The sequence below is a fragment of the Amblyomma mixtum genome, chromosome 3 (genome assembly GCF_055824585.1).
Source record: "Amblyomma mixtum isolate Tamu chromosome 3, ASM5582458v1, whole genome shotgun sequence".
Classification (NCBI taxonomy): domain Eukaryota; kingdom Metazoa; phylum Arthropoda; class Arachnida; order Ixodida; family Ixodidae; genus Amblyomma; species Amblyomma mixtum.
In genome coordinates, this window is record NC_143014.1 from 162,558,219 (window position 1) to 162,577,284 (window position 19,066).

Consider the following 19,066-nt stretch of genomic DNA (forward strand, 5'->3'; position numbering starts at 1 on the left):
CTCAAGTACAGGACACAACACAAGTGCACGGCCGTTTCCATGTGCCTGCCAATATAGCAACGCATGCAGGACACCATACCTGCATGGTGTCTCAGTTTGTATTATGATATTGGTACTGGGTTGTCGACTAAGTCATTTCTTGTGTATCATGTTCACAGCAAGCATGCATGTACAGATTTAAGTGGGCTTGTATAGAGTGCTTCATCAGTACTAAAGAGCAAAGAAATTGAAATTTTAAATAAAGTAGTGTTCTTCACAGACAATACTTGTACTTGAGCACAGCAACATAGACATACAAATAACAAAGGCATGAGCATCATGCCTCATACAAACACAGACACACTTTCAAATTGTACGTTTCACAGCTCACCACTCCAGTACTCTAGTCAAGCCTTATCAGTGATACATTTCAACCCAACCTTGAGTTCTGCCTGGAATGACATGGAATTCAATGAAGTCTCCTGCTCCGATTTTCGTTGGAAGTTCTGACACTGCTTTTACTTCTCATGTTGTCAGTATCTTGTGTCTAAGAAACTCACCAAACTACAAAAATCACTTTTTAACCATGAACCGTTCAGCAAGGCGAGTCGAAACTCTTCACAAGTAAAGTATGTTGTCAACATCCCAAGCAGGTCGCAGTTGTGAGCAGCGTGCAATGCTTACAAAGCACAGATAACCTCTATTTCTATTCTTGAAGTCACTTCTCCATCCGATTTCTGTTATCATCGAGAAACTGCCATGCGTCATTAGTGCCTGTGCTCCTTCACATAGCCACTGACGCTTGCGCTCAAAATATTTGCCAGTGCAGGGTACAGTGGGTGACAGTGACAAAGCATGGCTTTGGTAGTCAGGGCATCGCTCCACTTCCAGTTGCACAAGTAGGCAAAACTGGACAGAATTCAAGACAAGGTTAAATGCACATGTCAAATATTGTATTTTAAATTCTTCTGCCCTTGTTTTTACAATGAGAATGCATTTTTTACATCTGTTGAAAAGGCACTTTAGGGGCCCATTTAGTGAAGGCTAAAGGTATGCTACAATAAAGTCCTAGTTCAATACTTGCGATATTTTTAAGAACGATTGATAATAAACAATTTAATTGATAATCGCATCACATCTCTTCTCTCTCTAGCAAAAAAAAATATATATATTTCAAATACCGAGAAGTATTTTAAAAGAGCAAAAACCAGGAACCCCGAAACCAATACCCAGTTTCATCCCAACTGCAACATCACGACAGACCAAAATATGATGCTACGGATGCTGTCACAAAACTTATCATGTGAGAGTTCATTGGCTAAACTGCTGGCTAAGTGACAGCTTGGATCACTTGTCTCAAATGACAAAAAACAAGCTCGAGATTTTGTCCTTCAGCAAACACAGAGAAAACATTAACCAGCATGCAAACTGCGACATCGCTAGCGCAAAATTGCTCATAGAAATTCCCCCCCTCCCCCCCCCCGATTGAAGCCATGAAATGGGAAATTTTAAAATTAATTTGTGCTGCAACAAAACATCACTCAGCTGCGAAATTTGACACAAAAGATCAGAAGACTGTGGAGAACATACTGTGAAAGTTTCAGTGCAATCCGTGAAGGCAGAAAAAATGCCAGAGTTGCATTTTAATGGCAGTCAGCTCGGTGTGTGACGACCACTACACAAACCTCTGCAGTGGGCCCAGATTTGAATAATTCCAGAAAAACTTTCCTGTGCTGTAGTACTTTCACTTGGTTGAAAGCTCAAAGTACAAGAGATGCACAGTTTAAAAAAAGATAAGCGCTAATGATGAAGGCCAACAATAAAGGGCTTGTTCAAGCATCCACAACTGCGTAACAGATTAAAAGTAAACAAACATATGGTGTGTGGAGCACTTGGATTTATTGATGAAAGCACAATCCAGAGGCGGTGAGTGTATTTTTTTATTAGCTGAATTACAGCATCAAAAACATGCTCCAAATGCTCAACGACCCAACACTGTGCAGCACACAGTAATGGTTTGTGTTTAAATATGCAAGGCAGGGTTCCTAAAACGCCGCAATTAATGCACCTTCAGAATACCAGCTCACCCAGAAGTTGCATGAATATGTAAAAAATGTTTCTAGACTCATTCATAATCTGCCACACATGCCTGCAAATTTCGGCTCTTGTAAAAATTACACCTTGTTTTGGTATCTTCAAGCAGCATTCATTGCAACATTTATTTGACTAGAACACACTTTTCAGACAACAGCCAAAAGTAAGCAAACTTAGACATTGACGAAAGCATTGTATTCATATTAAGGCGGAAGCCTTTAATGCCTCATCGTTGTAATCAGGAGCTGTCGACAGAAATGTCACGCTTTTCAATTGGTCGAAACGGTCGTGACGTGACAGTGCGCTACTAACCATGCAACCAATTAAAGGGATCGTATAGTGATGCTCCAAGTAAGTTTGACTGAGTTTAGTTAATTGCTTCCTTAACCAATTAGTCTAATTAACCTTTCTAGTCAGACCAGATAAATAAATAAACCGAGTAAGAAATTGCCCGAGCTTGGGAATCGAACCCCGGTCTCCGGAGTGCGAGTCGAGCATGCTACCACTCCGCCATGCCAGCTCGATGGTTTGGAATGAACAAAGATGCGTCTAGTGAATACGGTGTCTTCGTTTACTCCCATCTTCCTCCCTTCCCGTTACGGCGAGGTTCAGGTGTCCACCGAGATATGAGAGACAGATACATTTCCTTTCCTCAAAAACCAATTTACCGACGAGCAAGGCGTATTTGTCCGCGTTTCAGATTGGTCCAAATTGTCGTGACGTCACCGCGCACGAATTTTGACGGGTGTCCACCGAAATATGCGAGACAGTTACTGCGCAACTTCCTTTCCTCAAATACAATTTTCATTTTCTTCATTACGGCCCTTCTTTCTTCTTTCACTCACACTTCCTCCCTTCCTGTACGGTGCGGCTCAGGTGTCCACCCAGATGACAGAATTACAGCCCCATTTCCTTTCCTCAAAAAAGCGTTGCGTTCAAAGGGCAACGCATCGCGCCGAACGGGTGGTGGCGTTCCTTGGACTCCGTGGCAGCGCTACAACACGCTGTCGCGTTCCACTCCTAAAGGCGAAGCTTAAGCGTCATTAATTGGCAGTTAATTAATGCACCAACAAAATGTGCAGTGAACAATCGCGTAGCAGAATGCAGCACTCAGGCTTTCGCCTTTCACCACTTTAGCCGCTAAAGTTCTTCGTAATTTTTAATAACAAAAGCATGCAGAGTATAACAGAGTAAAGAATAGCACTAGCCCTCCGCTACTAAAGAAAGTATTTCACCCAAACATTGTATTTATTAATGGGTCTTTGAATCCCAAATCAACTGTTTTAGGTAGCTATGAGGCATCCTGCAGTGCAGGGCTCTGGATTCATTTTGACAAGTTTGGGTTCTTCAATGCGCACTATAATCTCGGTGCATAAGAGTTTTTGCATTTCACCTCCACCGAAATGCAACCATTGCACCTGGGATCAAATTAGTGAACTCGTGCTCAGTAGTCAAACGTCATAACCTCTGAGCAACTATGGTAAGTATTTCACCAAAACAAGTTAAGCCGTGCAAAATGCAGACAGCAAATGAGGTGCAGGCACCCTTCTAAAGTATGTGTCCTGCAACGTCACCCCTGGTGCTAGTAAGCAATGTAAACTCTTTGGCTTATGTATCAGCATGAAAGTTTAAATGCAATGGTGGCATACACACAGAACAAATCAAAAGCAGTACAGTGCATTCTTAACACAACTGAATGGAAACTTTCACTCGGAAAAACAGGTTCTGAAAGTAACTTAAGCCCGCATGTGTTGCCTTGCATTGTCACTAACTTGGCAGTGAAATGTTTAAGTAGCATGACTACGGAAAGGAAGAAAAACATGAGAATGGCTGGAATGTAACTAAATACCCAGAAAACTAATTTTTTTCTGCAGAAAAACAACCGCGGCTTTATAATGCACAGACTAACTATAGATATTACTAGTTTACAAAAAAAAACACAGGCATAGGATGCAGTAAACAACCATGGCTTTAGAAAGCACAGACTAACTACAGACATTTCTAGTTTACAACAAAACACAGGCATAGGTTATGAATGTTAAAAATGGCTCTTGGAAGTAACTTGCATGCATAGAGTGGGTAATGTGAAATGTTTTGAACACTAGGTATCAAAAACTGAACTGAAGGCTAATTGACAGAAAAATGGAAAACATGTCCACAGTTGCCCCCTCCCTCATCATCGATACAATGCCATTTGATTGACAATTTCCTCCATTGATGTGCTGCCAAACTTGTCACTGTGTTCTGCCATGAGTCGATAAATTTCTTCTAACTGCTTCTGCTGAGCCCTAGAGAGGCAAAAAAGAATGAAAACAAGAAAAAAAAATGAAGATTTCATATGCACAATGGTCACCATAAAGCAGAAGTATCAAAACTTGGACAACTTGGTGATCGTTCATATATTGGACAAACAGTGCCAAAAATGACAGGCAAAACAAAGTCCAGTGTTTGTCTGCCCAGTACGACCACAAAATTCAACACGCACTTGCATTTCCGACCACTGCAGCAAGCCCATCAATTGCAGGGTGCATGTCTAGGCCGAGATAAAATTCATCTTAATGATTCGAGTAATGTGCGTTTTCAAAAAGTGCACTGCTGTCAGTAAGAGCAGTGGCGAGCTGCCCCGAGAGATTAAGGAGTGGGGAAGTTCGACAGCACAGGTAATACACATGCCAATGTCTTTAATCACGTTCTTTTGCAAGCAGCTGCAATATCTACAATCATGCTGAAATATGCTCCCAACACTTGCACAATACTTTGCCATGGCTTGCCTATATATTATGCTTTGCTCTTATTAAACAGTTGGAAAATAGTGCCCATGAGTCCTCTGTCTTTCTCGTGTCCTTGTCTTGTGCTGCACTATGATTCTAAAAATAATTATAGAGAAGTTAAATCATCATCATCAGCAGCAGCCTGACAACGCCCACTGCAAGGCAAAGGCCTCTTCCAGGTCTCTCCAATTAACCCTGTCCTTTGCCAGCTGCAGCCACCATATCCCCGCAAACCTCATCCGCCCACCTAACTTTCTGCCGCTCCCTGCTGCACTTGCCTTCTCTTGGAATCCACTCCATTACCCTTAAGGACCAGCAGTTATCTTGCCTTCGCATTACATGCCCTGCCCAAGCCCATTTCTTCCTCTTGATTTCGACTAGGAAGTCATTAACCCGCATTAACAGCTTGAAAGTGATGACATTCAATTTCTCGAGTCATTTTGAGTTCAATTTTACCACCAGTATACATGTGAGACATGCATTTCACTCGTGCTTTATAAAGGGTTACAGCATCTTAGTCCTAGTCACAAATACAATTTCATGCATCATCATCCTTGAGAATGAAGGCACAATCATACACAGATGTCTTGCTAATAATCGGTCTCAAGGGCCAGTGTAAGCTCATATAAACAGATGTGATCCGCAAGGTAATTCCAAATTGCACCAACATTCTAAACGGTAAACTCAATGCCAAGATAGATTTAGCTTTGGTTTTAGCACTTGAAATGACAACTAGGAAAAGCATCCAGAAACACTGCACTTTACTTACGACCAATAAAGGTCTGACAACAGCATCTTTAATCTGTCTGCATCAAAAATAGAGTTAGGTCAGTCTAATAATAGAGTCAACACATATGTTAACATTTATGTTAACATGTTGTGTTATGTTATATAAGCGTGTTACTTATGTTAACACTTGCAGATACAAGCAGTTCGTACAGCCGAACAGCAGAAAGTTCTCATGGCGATGTTGTGGAACAGTGGAAGGATGGACGATCGATGAAGAAAAGGGACACACAGACAAGCGCCGACTCGTAACTAACAATTTTATTCAAAAAAACATGCACATTTATGCTTGAAGTCATATGACCTGACAATTAACAACTAGACCCCTCCCCCCTATAACAGGTGCCTTCCAATCTGATAGGAGGAAAAAGGAGCGGGTCATCTTGCTTTTGTAGGTTTTTTTTTGTAGTTTTTTTAAGGGCTTTGCCATGTGGATATGATGTGGTTATGATTGTGCTCTCAGCAATTGCATCGGTCTGTCAGGTCATATGACTTTAAGTATAAATGTGCATTTTTCTAACTAAAATAGTTAGTTGTGAGTCAGCGCTTGTCTGCATGCCCTTTTTCTTCCTTTATTGTCCATTATCGCGCTGTTTAACTCAAAATGAACTCGTACCAACTAGCCCAACTGTCCACCTTACTACAAATATTCCAGCTAACGTGCATCTAAATTTCCTACTTTGAGAAATTACTACTGGCTGCTATGTTCAACAGTAGTGGTATTTGGGGTTGTTGTTTGCAACTCGGCACACCTTGTTTTTCAACTTTGTGTGTTGGAATTCTGAAAGTGATGCTCTGAATTCATAAAATTCATTGCTTCTAGAAAGTTCTCTTTTTTTTTCAAGCAAAACAAATAACGAAAACCTCTTGGTACTTCTATTGCTTAACTCCCATGTATTCACTAATAACTGACAAATTCTAATTTTGACCTATCTAAGAACGAATTTGGAGAATAAATGTGCTTACTCTAAAACTGCAGAAGCTATACTGCGGGTCAGAAGACAACTGCAATGGCTGCTGAACTTATCATACAAGGGGAACTTCTCTCAAGAAGCCTCCTTTAGTGTGGATTGTATTTATTCATCCCAAAGCTGGTGTTGCAAATACATGACTGCATCGTGAAGCATAGCTTCCAGTCACTTTCTGGCTCTTCACAAGGTGCTGACCACTGCATTAGGTACTAATGAATTCTTGCACACTGCTGACTTATTGGAAATAATTGTGCTGGCACAGATGCTTAACTAGGCACACCTAGCTGCACGTTGCAAATCACAGGTGTAATTGTGTCCCAGCAGTTTCACTTAAAAAAACTCAAAATAAAGACAAAAATTCGCATTCCTGCCTCACATGAACATGCTCAAAAAGGAGGCCTCCCAATCCCTGAACCTACTCATAATTCCCTCACGGAAACACTGTGTGGTCTGATAGGACATGCCTTTTACACATTTATCACTCTGTTGTAGACTCTTGCTTAGATTATGGGTGCATAATGTATAGGTCTGTAAGACCGTCATACCTAAAACAACTGGATACAGTGCATAACCTGAGTTTAGGCCTTAGCTGGCGTATACAGAACAAGTCCGATAAAATGTCCTTATATAGACCAATGAATTGCCTCTAACAGACAAGAGAACAATGCTTACATGTGCATACATACTGAAAATAAGGTCCGTACCAAAACATCTCCGTTACCCCATTACTTTACGCATACTTTCATGATTTCTGTTAATATGCAGGGCCTTAAAATGTATAGTATGAAGCTCTGTATGAAAAATAGAGCGGAAATATTAGAGCACCTGAGAATTGAACTAATTTGCAGCTCTGGTATAGGATGTTATGGAGGGTAACTTGTCCTTTTAATTCCTTTAAGCTAAGAGCACCTTGCAAATCATGGTCATAACATGTAACTTGAAGCACATGGTGAAATCCAGTTTCATATATTTCAAATGTCTATTTTCTACCCTTTCTTTAGGCAAAATGATTCTGAGCACTATGCGTACAAAAGCTAGCGCCAAAAAGCTCAGTGCAATTTTGATGGCCTCTCCTCCTCCAGGCACTAAGACTTCCATTGGAACTCCACTTTTTGCAAATATGAGGCAAAGCAGCCCTACTGAAACAACCTTTGCCCCACTTGCACTGCACTTCAGAGAATTCCACTTCAAACAACACTAAGTCAAAAGCTAAAGCCATCAGGGATCTTAAGACACCCTTTTCTGCATTTTCCTTTAACTCTGACTAATGCAAGGAATGCGCACTTGCACTCCACTGCCTTCTGAGAGCAATTAACTAAAGAAAATTCGTGTATTTGCAAGTAAATTTTGTACCTGATAGTAACAAACGTATGTTGTCACTGGATTAACCAAAAAATTGTCTACCCACTCACTCTCTTTCCATTGTCTTCTGCTCTTCTGTCATAGCAGCTTCAATTAATGATTCGGCTGCTTTTGCCGCCTGTGGCTTCGCAGGTATCCGCTCATTCTCCTCATCGGACAATTCATCAACACAGGAACCCTGCAAGACAGGAGCGTAAATTGAATTATTTGCACTTGCATTCAACCATTTCATTTCATTTCATTTTATTACTTTAAAGACCCACGAGGGGTATTACATAAGGGGTGGGTACATATATTTTGGTGAGCAAGTGTTAACATAACGAAACATGACTGGTAACATTATTGGCAAAGTTGGATGAGCATATGATGGCTGCGATGTCGTTGGGTAGGTCGTTCCAGTCTGCTGCAGTACGGGAAAAAAAACGATGCGGCAAAGGTGGTAGTACAGGCACGAGGTCTGTGCACTGTGTTACATCCTTATTGGATCTTATATGCCAGTGAAAAGGATACTCGTCTGAACAAACTGCAAATCTCTTCACCCTCCTCTGAGATGAAGGTATCACAGCAACACTAGTAACCCACCACAACCTGTGCTCCCTCAATGGGCTTATCTGGATCACACCCTCAATGGCCAGCAGATTTATGCATTTTACAATTATGTCATACTATGACAATGATGCTAAACTGACAAAATGAACCACAGTGAAAGTTTTCCTGGCAGCTTTTGCTGTAAAATATAGATGGCACATGCATGTACTTAGGAACAGAAGGAAACACATGCAATGAAAATATACATACTGCGCGTCTAAACATGCATATATTTAACTCGTTAACAAGGTAGGACTCTGCTGCACATACTCTGACATGAAGCATACAGCAGTTTTGCTGTACACTGTGTGTACAGTGAAAATCTATACATGTCTTGCTGGACATAAAAATTAAATTTTGCAAGCTACCCATGAAGCAACCTACAAAATTACGTGAATTAGTTAGTTAGTTAGTTATAGTGGGTTTTATGGCACAAAAGTAACAAAGGCTATGATACGCAATTACATGAATTTGTTTGTTCGATGCATGCAAAAGTATCTTGAAGACCTCACCTTAAAAAATATGCACAAGTGAAAAAAAAAAAAAAAACATGCTCAGGAATACACTCATCTTTCAAAAACAAGGCACTCTGGGCTAGTGAAGCTCCACTTCGGTGATTTTATTATGTCTCAGAGAAATCGCGGCTTGCTCAGCCTGTCACCTGCCTAACTACAACACAGGGGGTAAGCATACATGAACCCACACAAAACCAAGCAACCTTTACTTCACATGTGAAACAAAATTCAGTGACAGCTTACAGTTTTACACCATGCACCCTTCTGAAGTCACATGTACTTTTTTCTGATCAGTTAGATCAAATGTGATGACACGCTGTAGAACTGATTTAAGGAAAGAGCAACGTGATTAACCACCCCGACCATTTCAGAAATGCGTGCATGTTCAAGCCATGAAGCTCTAACTTGGATAAACAGGTTACCCCAAGCCAAAAAATCAGAAAAATAACAAAAAGCTGACTTTTGTTCTTTGACACAAGTATAAGGCATTAGCACTGAAAGTTACCATTACATAAAAACCTGCTTCTACACGAAGGTTTCTTAGCCACATATCCCTGAGGCTTAATAATGTTGTGAAAAACCTCAAATGCAAAATGCATTTGTGGACTTTACATGCACGGCGTTAGCCGCATTCAAATGCACTCACAAACTTCAAAATATGAATAAAAAACTTAAATTAGCTAATGAGGAACTCATCATCATGTACGACTCGTAGCTAATACTATTACTGGCAACCTAGTACCAAGTGCCATTTTGGCAGTTAAATCTGCACATGATTCGTCGTCATTATGGGCTACATCACAAAGAAGGTGAATAAAATGTTTGCCTTGAACTTAAGTTTCCCTAAACCACGCATATCCCTTTCAAACTTCATTTTGAACAAAAGCCTTATCTAAAACCAAACAAAAAAAGTAACTGAAAAATGTAAGCAATAACCTAAAATTCTTAATAGGTTGCAGTAAACTAGACTAACCAGTGTTGTTACAGGATCCGACTTGAGACAATATATTCACAACAAATTGCTTTTGATGCTAGTTGTTTTAGTTGTTTTAGGAATAAATTTTCTGCAACATGAATGCTGCAGTCTAATAGGTGAATCAGTGGGAGGTTGACCAGGTATCCTGTTTTGGCTGGCTGGTTAACCTCCTAAGGGTTCATGACCACCTCAGCTCAACATAAGCAATTGGCACTTCTTCGCTTATGACGAGCTCACTTCATCATGGGTGTTTTTTTGCTTTCTAAATGATAGCCATTTAGCGTCAAAAGCGAGCCATGCTGACCAATGGTATTTTTACATTTAAAGCGTACATGGCAGCACCCATTCTTTCATCCGTGCTTTTACTTAATGCGCTTTCACACTAGATAGCAAAAGTCGTTCCTTGTGTTTTGAGGCTCACCCTGTTAGCATGAGATTTTTCCGGGCTTTCAAACAAACATGGCATCGTCCAAGAAGCATTACAGTGTGGAAGAGTGCTATGCGTTGGATGATAGTGCAAGCGATGAGGATGTCGACTTCGAGTTTTATTCTTAAATTGATGAAGAGAGCGACGAGACTAAATGACAGCGAGTATGAAGACAAAGAAAGCCTCGATGAGACAATGCCAGCTGCCGCCAATGGCGTCGCATACACCTCAACAATATTTTGGTGAGACCTCCACGGTTTTAATTCAAGGGTCCACTGGGATAGTGCATTTAGTGAGCTGCTACTCAGAACTAACCCTTTCTTTCTGAAGTTCCAAGAGTGGATAGTACAGAATGGCCAATAAAGCAATATTCTGTGCTATAAATTGTTTTCACCAATATTTTTGCATTTTAAACGTGCTATTCAAGCATTTCAAGTAAAAAAAAAAAAGCCATTTTGCACTTTTTTTTTAATGAACCCTCGACACTTCATATCCAGTTTTTGCGAAGACCATGTTGTGCAATGCACTATTACACCATTTTGTCTGGACTGCTCGGATGGGTTGCAAAGAATGGCAAAGATATTAAATGAAAGTCATGAGTGTCAGCAGCAGCAATATACAAGTGACAATGACGCCGCCGCGGTGGCTCAGTGGCTATGGTGCTCGGCTGCTGGCCCGAAAGACGCGGGTTCGATCCCGGCCGCGGCGGCTGAATTTGTTTGGAGGAGAAATTCGAGGCCCGTGTACTGTGCGATGTCAGTGCACGTTAAAGAACCCCAGGTGGAACCCCGGAACCCAGGTGGAACCCCAGGTGGAAACCCAGAACCCCGGAGCCCTCCACTACGGCGTCTCTCATAGCCTTCGTCGCTTTGGGACGTTAAACCCCATAAACCAAACCAAACCAGCAATAAGCAGAGATTTAGCCACATTACAGCTGCTGTAACTTGGTAACATTAACAATTTTGCTTGTCGCCACCTTTTTTACACTACCCCCCTTCCTTAACTTTGTGATGCAGCATGCTTCTTCAATGAACAAAATCTTGTAGGTTACCACAGTTAGCAGCATTCTAGTTCACACAGAGAGAACAGTTATACATTACAAAGAAAAACTACCCTATAATATGCTGCCTAGCTTGCAAATAGCAGCAGCAAATGTAATAAAAATATGACCAAGCAAAAGTTACACAAAAAAAGTAGTCACTATCAAACAACTGCAAACATTGCACATGAGATACAGTCTTTGTTAAAGGTAGATAGGCAGGCCACCCCAAGTGTGACTGATGGACTCATAGGTACAAGTGGTGAGCCCCTTGTGACACTTTTAATACACTAAACATTTCTACAAAGTGTGTCAACATAGATCCAACGCATGGTTCTCATTCGAGCTGCGGCAGGCGTCGCTGCAAGGGTGCAAGACTTCTTGCACGAGTTGTGTCCGAAACATCCTTTCTTCTGTAGTTTCGCACCATTTTCAGATTCACTACTTCATTGTGCTTGTTTATCTACTATGAGCAAGTGCAGGTTGAAGTACTGTTTTGCACTGTTCTTCTAAAACGTCGGAAGAGCATAAGAAAAACGGTAAGCTGTAGGCATATTTTCTTTGCACGAACTGTACAAGTTAAGCGCCTGTTTGCAGTGTTACATCCATGAGGGTAAACAGTGCAGAGCTTATTTTTGTACGCAAGTTGCACTATATGCGTTAGCAAATGTCCACAATGTTCTCTCATCGGGCAATAATTCGGCACACAGCTATTCTGTTGCAAAACGTTTCACATGCACGCATAAACCGCGAACACAGCACATGTTTATTTACTTCCAGACGCAGGCAAACATTCTATCAACGCACACTAGCAAATGGCACAAATAAAAGCCTGCATGCCCAGTTATACCGCAAAAGATACGAAGTGCACAGTCCAGCACAAATGTTCACATGCGCTAGGTTGCAGCATGCTAAACATTTATGGCCTGATGACACATGGAAGCAAAGCACAGGTGCCCCGCGCCTGTATGAAAATAGCCAACAGTAATTTTGCACTTCGCACGCTGCAACCAAACGACGAACTTCAAACAGTACAACTGCGGCACATGATGCATGTCATGGGCGCATGCTCACGCACTAGAGATACGGTCAATCACCGTCAATAACCTAGTTCTGGGCAGTGGAAAATCATTCGTGAATCAAAGATATAACTACCGCAGTAAGTGATGATCCACAGCAGCACAATGACGACCAAACTGAGTGGTCCGGTCCCGCAAGCGAGACAAATAGGACACACCCTAGAAGCGGCCGTGCTCCAAACGTGTGCACACTTCAGAGCAAGGCTGCGTGCGAGTCACCAGCCGCGAGAACCACTTACGACGTACTACGTCGAAAGTACTAGCAAAATATTTTACGAGGTATACCTGACGTGCTTTTAATCACACATGGAAACACGCTGATCGGACCTGACCGATGTAGTCGGGACAATGTACCGGTTCTGTCCGACGTAAAGCCTTTGTAAAAAGTTTTAAGCCCACGGCGTTTTGCTTCTTGGCCACGCCGTGTGGCTCGTTATGCGTCCCCAGAGTTCTAAACCTACTGTAGGTAAGAACAACACTGGTCCTCACCCTCCGAAGGTTATACTTCTACGGATCCTTCAAGAGCCTCACTACGCGGCTTAGATGCAAACCCTCTTAGGCTCTAACATCTGACAAAGGCTATTACCCTTAGACAGAGCCATACTTATCACCTGAGGTGGCGAACCCTTTTCTCTTTTCAGTTTTGGATACAGCAGAAGTGAAACCGCATGTATACCTGAGGATCCAACCTGTGTTTACCAGGAATTATGGCACAGGTATATTGTTACCAAACCCGCAACATCTTGACATACTTCGCTCCTCTCTAAATACGGTAGGACAGCCCCAGTTCATAGTACCCGCCTGCTACTGAAATACTTATGTAAAGTTGCATATATCATCAACCGTAAACAAAACCGCGCCAACAGCCGATTAACGTTGCCGTAAAAGAAGTAGCGGCTTTTGTCGCATCCACTTACAACAGCACTAGGCTCCAGAGGCGTTTCGTTTTTGCCTGATAGAAAGCCGTACTTTGATGTTCTGTAAGCAAACACTGCGGTAAATACCAATGCGAGAGCTGAAGTGACGACAGAGATTAAGAAAACTGGGCTCAAACTGCTCCACACTTCGTCCATAACGAAACCAACCCATTACTCATAGAGGGAGCACATGGCATCACCGTTGTCATGGTTTCCATGGCACTGTGTCTGTGCTCATATGTGTAAATCATTGATTGTTGCGTTTATTTTGATCAAGCAGGCATCTCACTGATGTGTGATAACAGAACAGCGTAACTTTCAAGTGATGTTTTCGTACTTCGCTTTTTCAACTGATGAAGGTGTTGGCTCCAAATTTCTCCGCTATGGCGCTAGTAGACGGCAAACAGTAAACAGCCGTTCCAGTGACTTTAGTAAGCAGTGTAGTAAGCAGCAGGGACAGTAAACAGGCTGTGGCGGGTACTGTACTGTAAGCAGACAGACGCAAACAGTGTCAACAGCGTGCAGTCGATGGTAGTGATAGTAGGATCGTCAGGAGGTTCGCATGTTAGCATGTTAAGTCTTACGTCGCGCAGAGAAAATCGAAGAAAAATTCTCTCGGCCAAATCGCTCGCTCGTTGGAGTTCAAATTTCGCACAGAGGTGGAATTCGGTGCTAAGTTTTAGGTTTATATTACATTTTGGGCGAGAACTTGCTTGAATCGGTGAGAAATAACCGGAAGTTCGCATCGTATGCGGCGACACCGGACCGAAAAAAAAACAAAACAATCTAGGCGGTTTTGCAACAGCTGTAAACTAGCAGCGCTAGTTGCTGTTAGCAAAAGCAGACGACAAAAGCAGATGATGCGAGGCGCGAAACATGAAGCGAACGCCAAAGGCGTGTGCTGCGCGATGTCAGTGCACGTTAAATATCCCAAGATGGCCGAAATTATTCCGGAGCCCTCCACTAAGGCCCGTCTTCTTTCACTCTCTCCTTTATCCCCTCCCGTACAGCGTGGTTGAGGTGTCCACCGAGATGGGAGACAGTTACTGCGCCATTTCCGCGATGAAATGGCCAAAGGTGACAAAACACAAATGCGACGGCATCCCCGCCGATCGAAGCAAGTGTTTTACTGATCTTGTTTTGCCTCTCAGGGACGAATAAAACTCGTCGCATTTGTGTTTGATACCTTTGGGCTTTTCATCGCGCTCACAATGCCCGGTGCGTTCGCTGCAACTTGCACCGTCACGCTTGCAGACTGGCTCGCGCGGGCGTCGCAACCACCATCGACATATCGGCCTGCCGCAGCAGTGGGGTCGTCGCGTCATACCAGCAGCTGATTTTGTTCACTCAAGCCACGGTTGAGAGCAGCACAATCGTGGAGCGCGAATGCGCTAGTCACGTGATTTTTTTTTTTTTGCATTTCGCGGGCTTTCTTTGGAGCTCGGAAAAAAGATACACGTGGGGCTTTCCTTATCGCAAATAAATGGAATGAGGGTTTCTGAAGGTGCTCTCCAACTTTGCTATTCACATCTGCCGTCTAAAGTAAATATTTACGCATTTAGAAAAATTATCTTAATTGCTAAAAAATCAATTGCCAAAAAAAAAATTGCCCTTGATGCGCAAGCCGGCTGGTAGTAGTATGTAAGTGGTTTCCTTGGCCTACCTCAAATATCTTATTTTGTTACCCTTGGCTAAAGTTAGCCTGGGCACCCTGTATAATGTTCGGCTGTTGAGCCCCAGGACGCGGGATCCAATCCAGGACGCTATGGCCGCATTTTAATGGAGATGAAAAGCTAAGTACGCCCGTGTGCCGTGCGATGTCAGTATACGTTAAATAACAATCCGGAGCTCTCCACAATATGCGGCGTTTCTAATAACCTACGTGCAGCTTTGTGGCGTTAAACGACCTGTATACCATATCATTTCGTCGCCTTAAAAAATGAGGACCAATGAAGTTTTCCATTTAAAAAGTTGTCGCTTGGGGGGAGAAAGGAAATTCATGAAACGCGGCGATAGACTCTACTTGAGACCCTGGTCGAAAGCTTCTTGAGTGTTACACACTGTCACTATCAAGATTAAGCACTGTCACTCGGCTACAGATCCGCTACAGCGGCGTAATGGACCTTGGGACCATCCTTGCCGCAATGTCGAGGCGCGTACCGCGCTGCCGCTCGAGCTTGGGCCCTGGAGAGTCTCGCCCGGGACAGCACAAGGCGCGTACGCTTACTGGTCTTCTCTGCCGGTCCCACGTTCAGCGTGTGGCTTCTATATACGGTGTACACAGGTTATCAACCAACCCGGGTTCTAGCTTCGCGCGAGCCGAAGATCCCTGATTAGCTGTCACCACACGCACACTGGTACTCCGCTGCAACACGCCCACTCAACCTCTGCAGTGTAGCCTGCCAAATGCACTCCACTCCATTCCAGTTATCGTATACACCCGTCTAAGGGCCCAACTTTGGAGCTGATAACTTTAAAAAAGAGAAAAAGAAAAGGTTGGCAAAGAGCAATTGTGTTTCGCGTGTGTATAATCTAGCGCGCGGTATATTCGGCTAGGAACTGCCAGTCGACGGCATCTGTCGCGACAACCCAGCTAGCACCGAACATTAGATGAATGTTATAAAACTGTCATGTAAGTTGCAGCAACGTTATATATTACATTGGAACGTTACGTTAAAGTTATAAATTAACAAATAACGTTATATATTGTATTGAAACATTAGATTAATATTCAAAGGAAACATTGTGCTAATGCTGAATTCTAAATGTTAATATAACGTTAAAAATTAACAAATAATGCTAAATATTGTATCAGAAACATTATTTTAACGTTATAACTGAACGTTGTTCTAATGCTGCGTCCTAAATGTTATTACAGTGTTTAATAGTAAATACCAAATATATTTCAAACATGGTGTCCCAGAACTTTTCCCGCGTACTGATCCTGCAGTAATGATGCACTTTCAACTAAATCTCGCAGCTTGTGCCCGCCGTACATTTCATGCACAACCTTATTATTTTGTTAGAAAACTTTTCTGATCACCCATTCGCTGCTATCACTCATGGGACACCCCTCAGTAATGGCTGTACAGGCTGTTTCACATAACTTGATCCAAGGTTTAAAACAAAAGCGGTGCACCGCAACTCGGTAAAACAAGCGACATATTGGTCCCCGTCTTGTGGCGCTCCTCTGAGTATTTTTTTAATCCGCTTAATTGGTTCATTAACTAAGATTAATTATATATGCAAACATTTTAATATTCAATTTAGAGTCAAGTGCGTTTCCTTAAAGAGGGGGTTAAGGAACAACCGATCCTATTTTTTTGCAATAGCGTATCTCCTACGTGGTCCTTTTTTCCAGCATTTAAAGAAAGTCCGCGAAACGTGAAATAAAAAGAAAACAATTGATTACGTTTTTGCGCTATTGTGGCGCCTGCCAAACGTGTTTTGAAAGAACGTGGCGTGCGCGCTCATCATCTCGAAGTGAGCGGCCGAAGCCGCTCTCAGCATAGTCCCGAAAGTGCGTTAGCACATTCGCCGTAACATGACAGCGCGCGCTGTGATCTGCGATAAGTGACAGGCAGGCCACCGAAAGCCACTTCAGACAGAACTTTCATCACACAGCCATCACGCAGCCAAAATAAAATAAGAAGGGAAAACACTGAGTCGCGTAGCTCCGTTGTTTTAGTGCGCCAGCACCAAGCGAAAAAGCAGCCTTGTCTGGAGATGAAGCCTCGGAGCACAAATAAACTAAAATAAAGCACTTTCCGGCCGCGAGTCGGTTTCGAACCCGGGGCAGCATGAACAGATCCGCTTTGCTGGCAACCGTATTAGACTGAAAAGCGAAAAAGCCTTCTTGTCTGGGGGTTAATTAAAGGAAGAGCCACCAGCTGCCACAGCTGACGGGAGGCAAAATAGGGAAATCTCCCAATTCGTCTTGTAGGGGCGAGGTGGGAGAGACAAGAGACTCAGATCCTCTTTGCTCAGATCTAACGAAAAACCCCGATATAACGAAATACTTGGATATAACGAAAGTCCTGATGCACTCTGAAGACAGTTATGCCTAAATGGGAATAATAAGGGAGTAAGCTGTCCTCTTTTTATTTTTTTCTGTTCGGAGTGTGTGCTCCTCATTACTAAAGGGGAGCCGAAAGGACGCATGTTTTCGCAAGTTCATCCGCATCAATAAAATTGAACGCCCTAAATTTAACCCACGATTTAACCCCGGCAGAACAATCGCCAAGATTAATGAAGATGCACAAAGTTAAGCAAAGTGAACGCGCTGGTGCGCGTAAATTTTTAACTGTGTCATTGTGCAGCCTGTCGAATTGAGCGGCGACCGCTCACTTGAGCTCGGTCAGCGCGCACGTTTCTTTCGTTGAAAACACGGTTGGAAGCGTTGCAATATGGTAGCGCATCAGCACAGTCACGTGGTTTTTTTCTCATATTTCGTGAGCTTTCTTAAAACGCTGAAAAAAAAAAAAAAGGTCGGCGTAGGAGATACGTTGTTGAAAAAAAACTTGATCGGTTGTTTTTTCATCCCATCTGAGACTAAAGGAAATGCATTTGGCCCTAAGGCGAATATAAAAAAATGCATAGTTAATCTCAAATCTAAGTAACTGATTAGGCCGAATGCAAAAAAAAAATACGCTGAAGAGCACCACATGACAGCAATCAATATGTCGTTGGTTTCACCCGCTGCGGTTCACCGCTCTTTTTAAATCCTTGGCTCAAGTTCCACGCCCATGTATGAGCCGCCTCGGTGTCTCAGTGGTAATGGTGCTCGGCTGCTGACCCGAAAGACGCGGGTTCGATCCCGGCCGCGGCGGTCAAATTTCGACGGAGGCGAAATGCTGGAGGGCAGTGTACTGTGCGATGTCAGTGCATGTTTAAGAACCCCAGGTGGTCGAAATTCGCGGAGCTCTTTACTACAGCGTCCCTCATAACCTGAGTCGCCGGAGTCGACATAAAATCCAAACGCCCTATATAAGCTTGACTGCATGGTATCCGTTCAGAGGTGAGTGCATGCGTTGCGTGTAATGGTTGTACTGTATTGTGGAGCTTGAGTGCCGCCCTCGTTGTTGGTTCTTCCAAAGTATTGATAAAACTGTTACTGTCACAACTGGCGGGCCTGCATGCTAGTGCAGGGTTACTTCATCATTTTAGAGACTGTTGCATGTGTGTTACTTAAATGTTTTATTAAAGTTATTACGACGATTATTTGTAAAGTTTTAGAGGCGTTAGAAAAAAAAAACGAAACTAAGAGAAAAAGGTAATATTGTGATGTTTCGGTCATACGTATACGCCCATGCCGGCGACGCGTCGTTACTTTCAGACTCCGCCTGTAGAACCGCCATCGCAGCTAAGCAGCAATTCCTCAACGGTGCTGAACTCGTCTTACGTGCAGTGGCGTCATTCGGGAGATGCGTACAACACTGGGTGCAGAGTTGAGGGAGGTGCGCAGCTGCGGCTTGAGGAGCGGTCTGCTCCTCTCACTCAAGCTTTTAAACTTCAAAGCTTTAAAAACTAAAAAAATGCAGTTGGATTGATTTGATTTTCGCT

The 19,066-nt window shown here is 42.9% G+C and overlaps 1 protein-coding gene across 1 annotated transcript; it reads right to left on the reverse strand.

The window, feature by feature from the left end:
* Positions 1 to 1,898: 1,898 nt before the first annotated feature.
* LOC149352558 (uncharacterized) lies at positions 1,899 to 13,810 on the reverse strand. The gene is made up of 3 exons (XM_089581754.1): positions 13,505 to 13,810; positions 8,014 to 8,141; positions 1,899 to 4,361 (listed from the first exon to the last, which is right to left on the reverse strand). The coding sequence occupies exons 1-3, from the start codon at positions 13,658 to 13,660 to the stop codon at positions 4,250 to 4,252; spliced, it is 396 nt and encodes a 131-aa protein (XP_089437880.1). The 5' UTR covers positions 13,661 to 13,810; the 3' UTR covers positions 1,899 to 4,249.
* Positions 13,811 to 19,066: the final 5,256 nt, after the last annotated feature.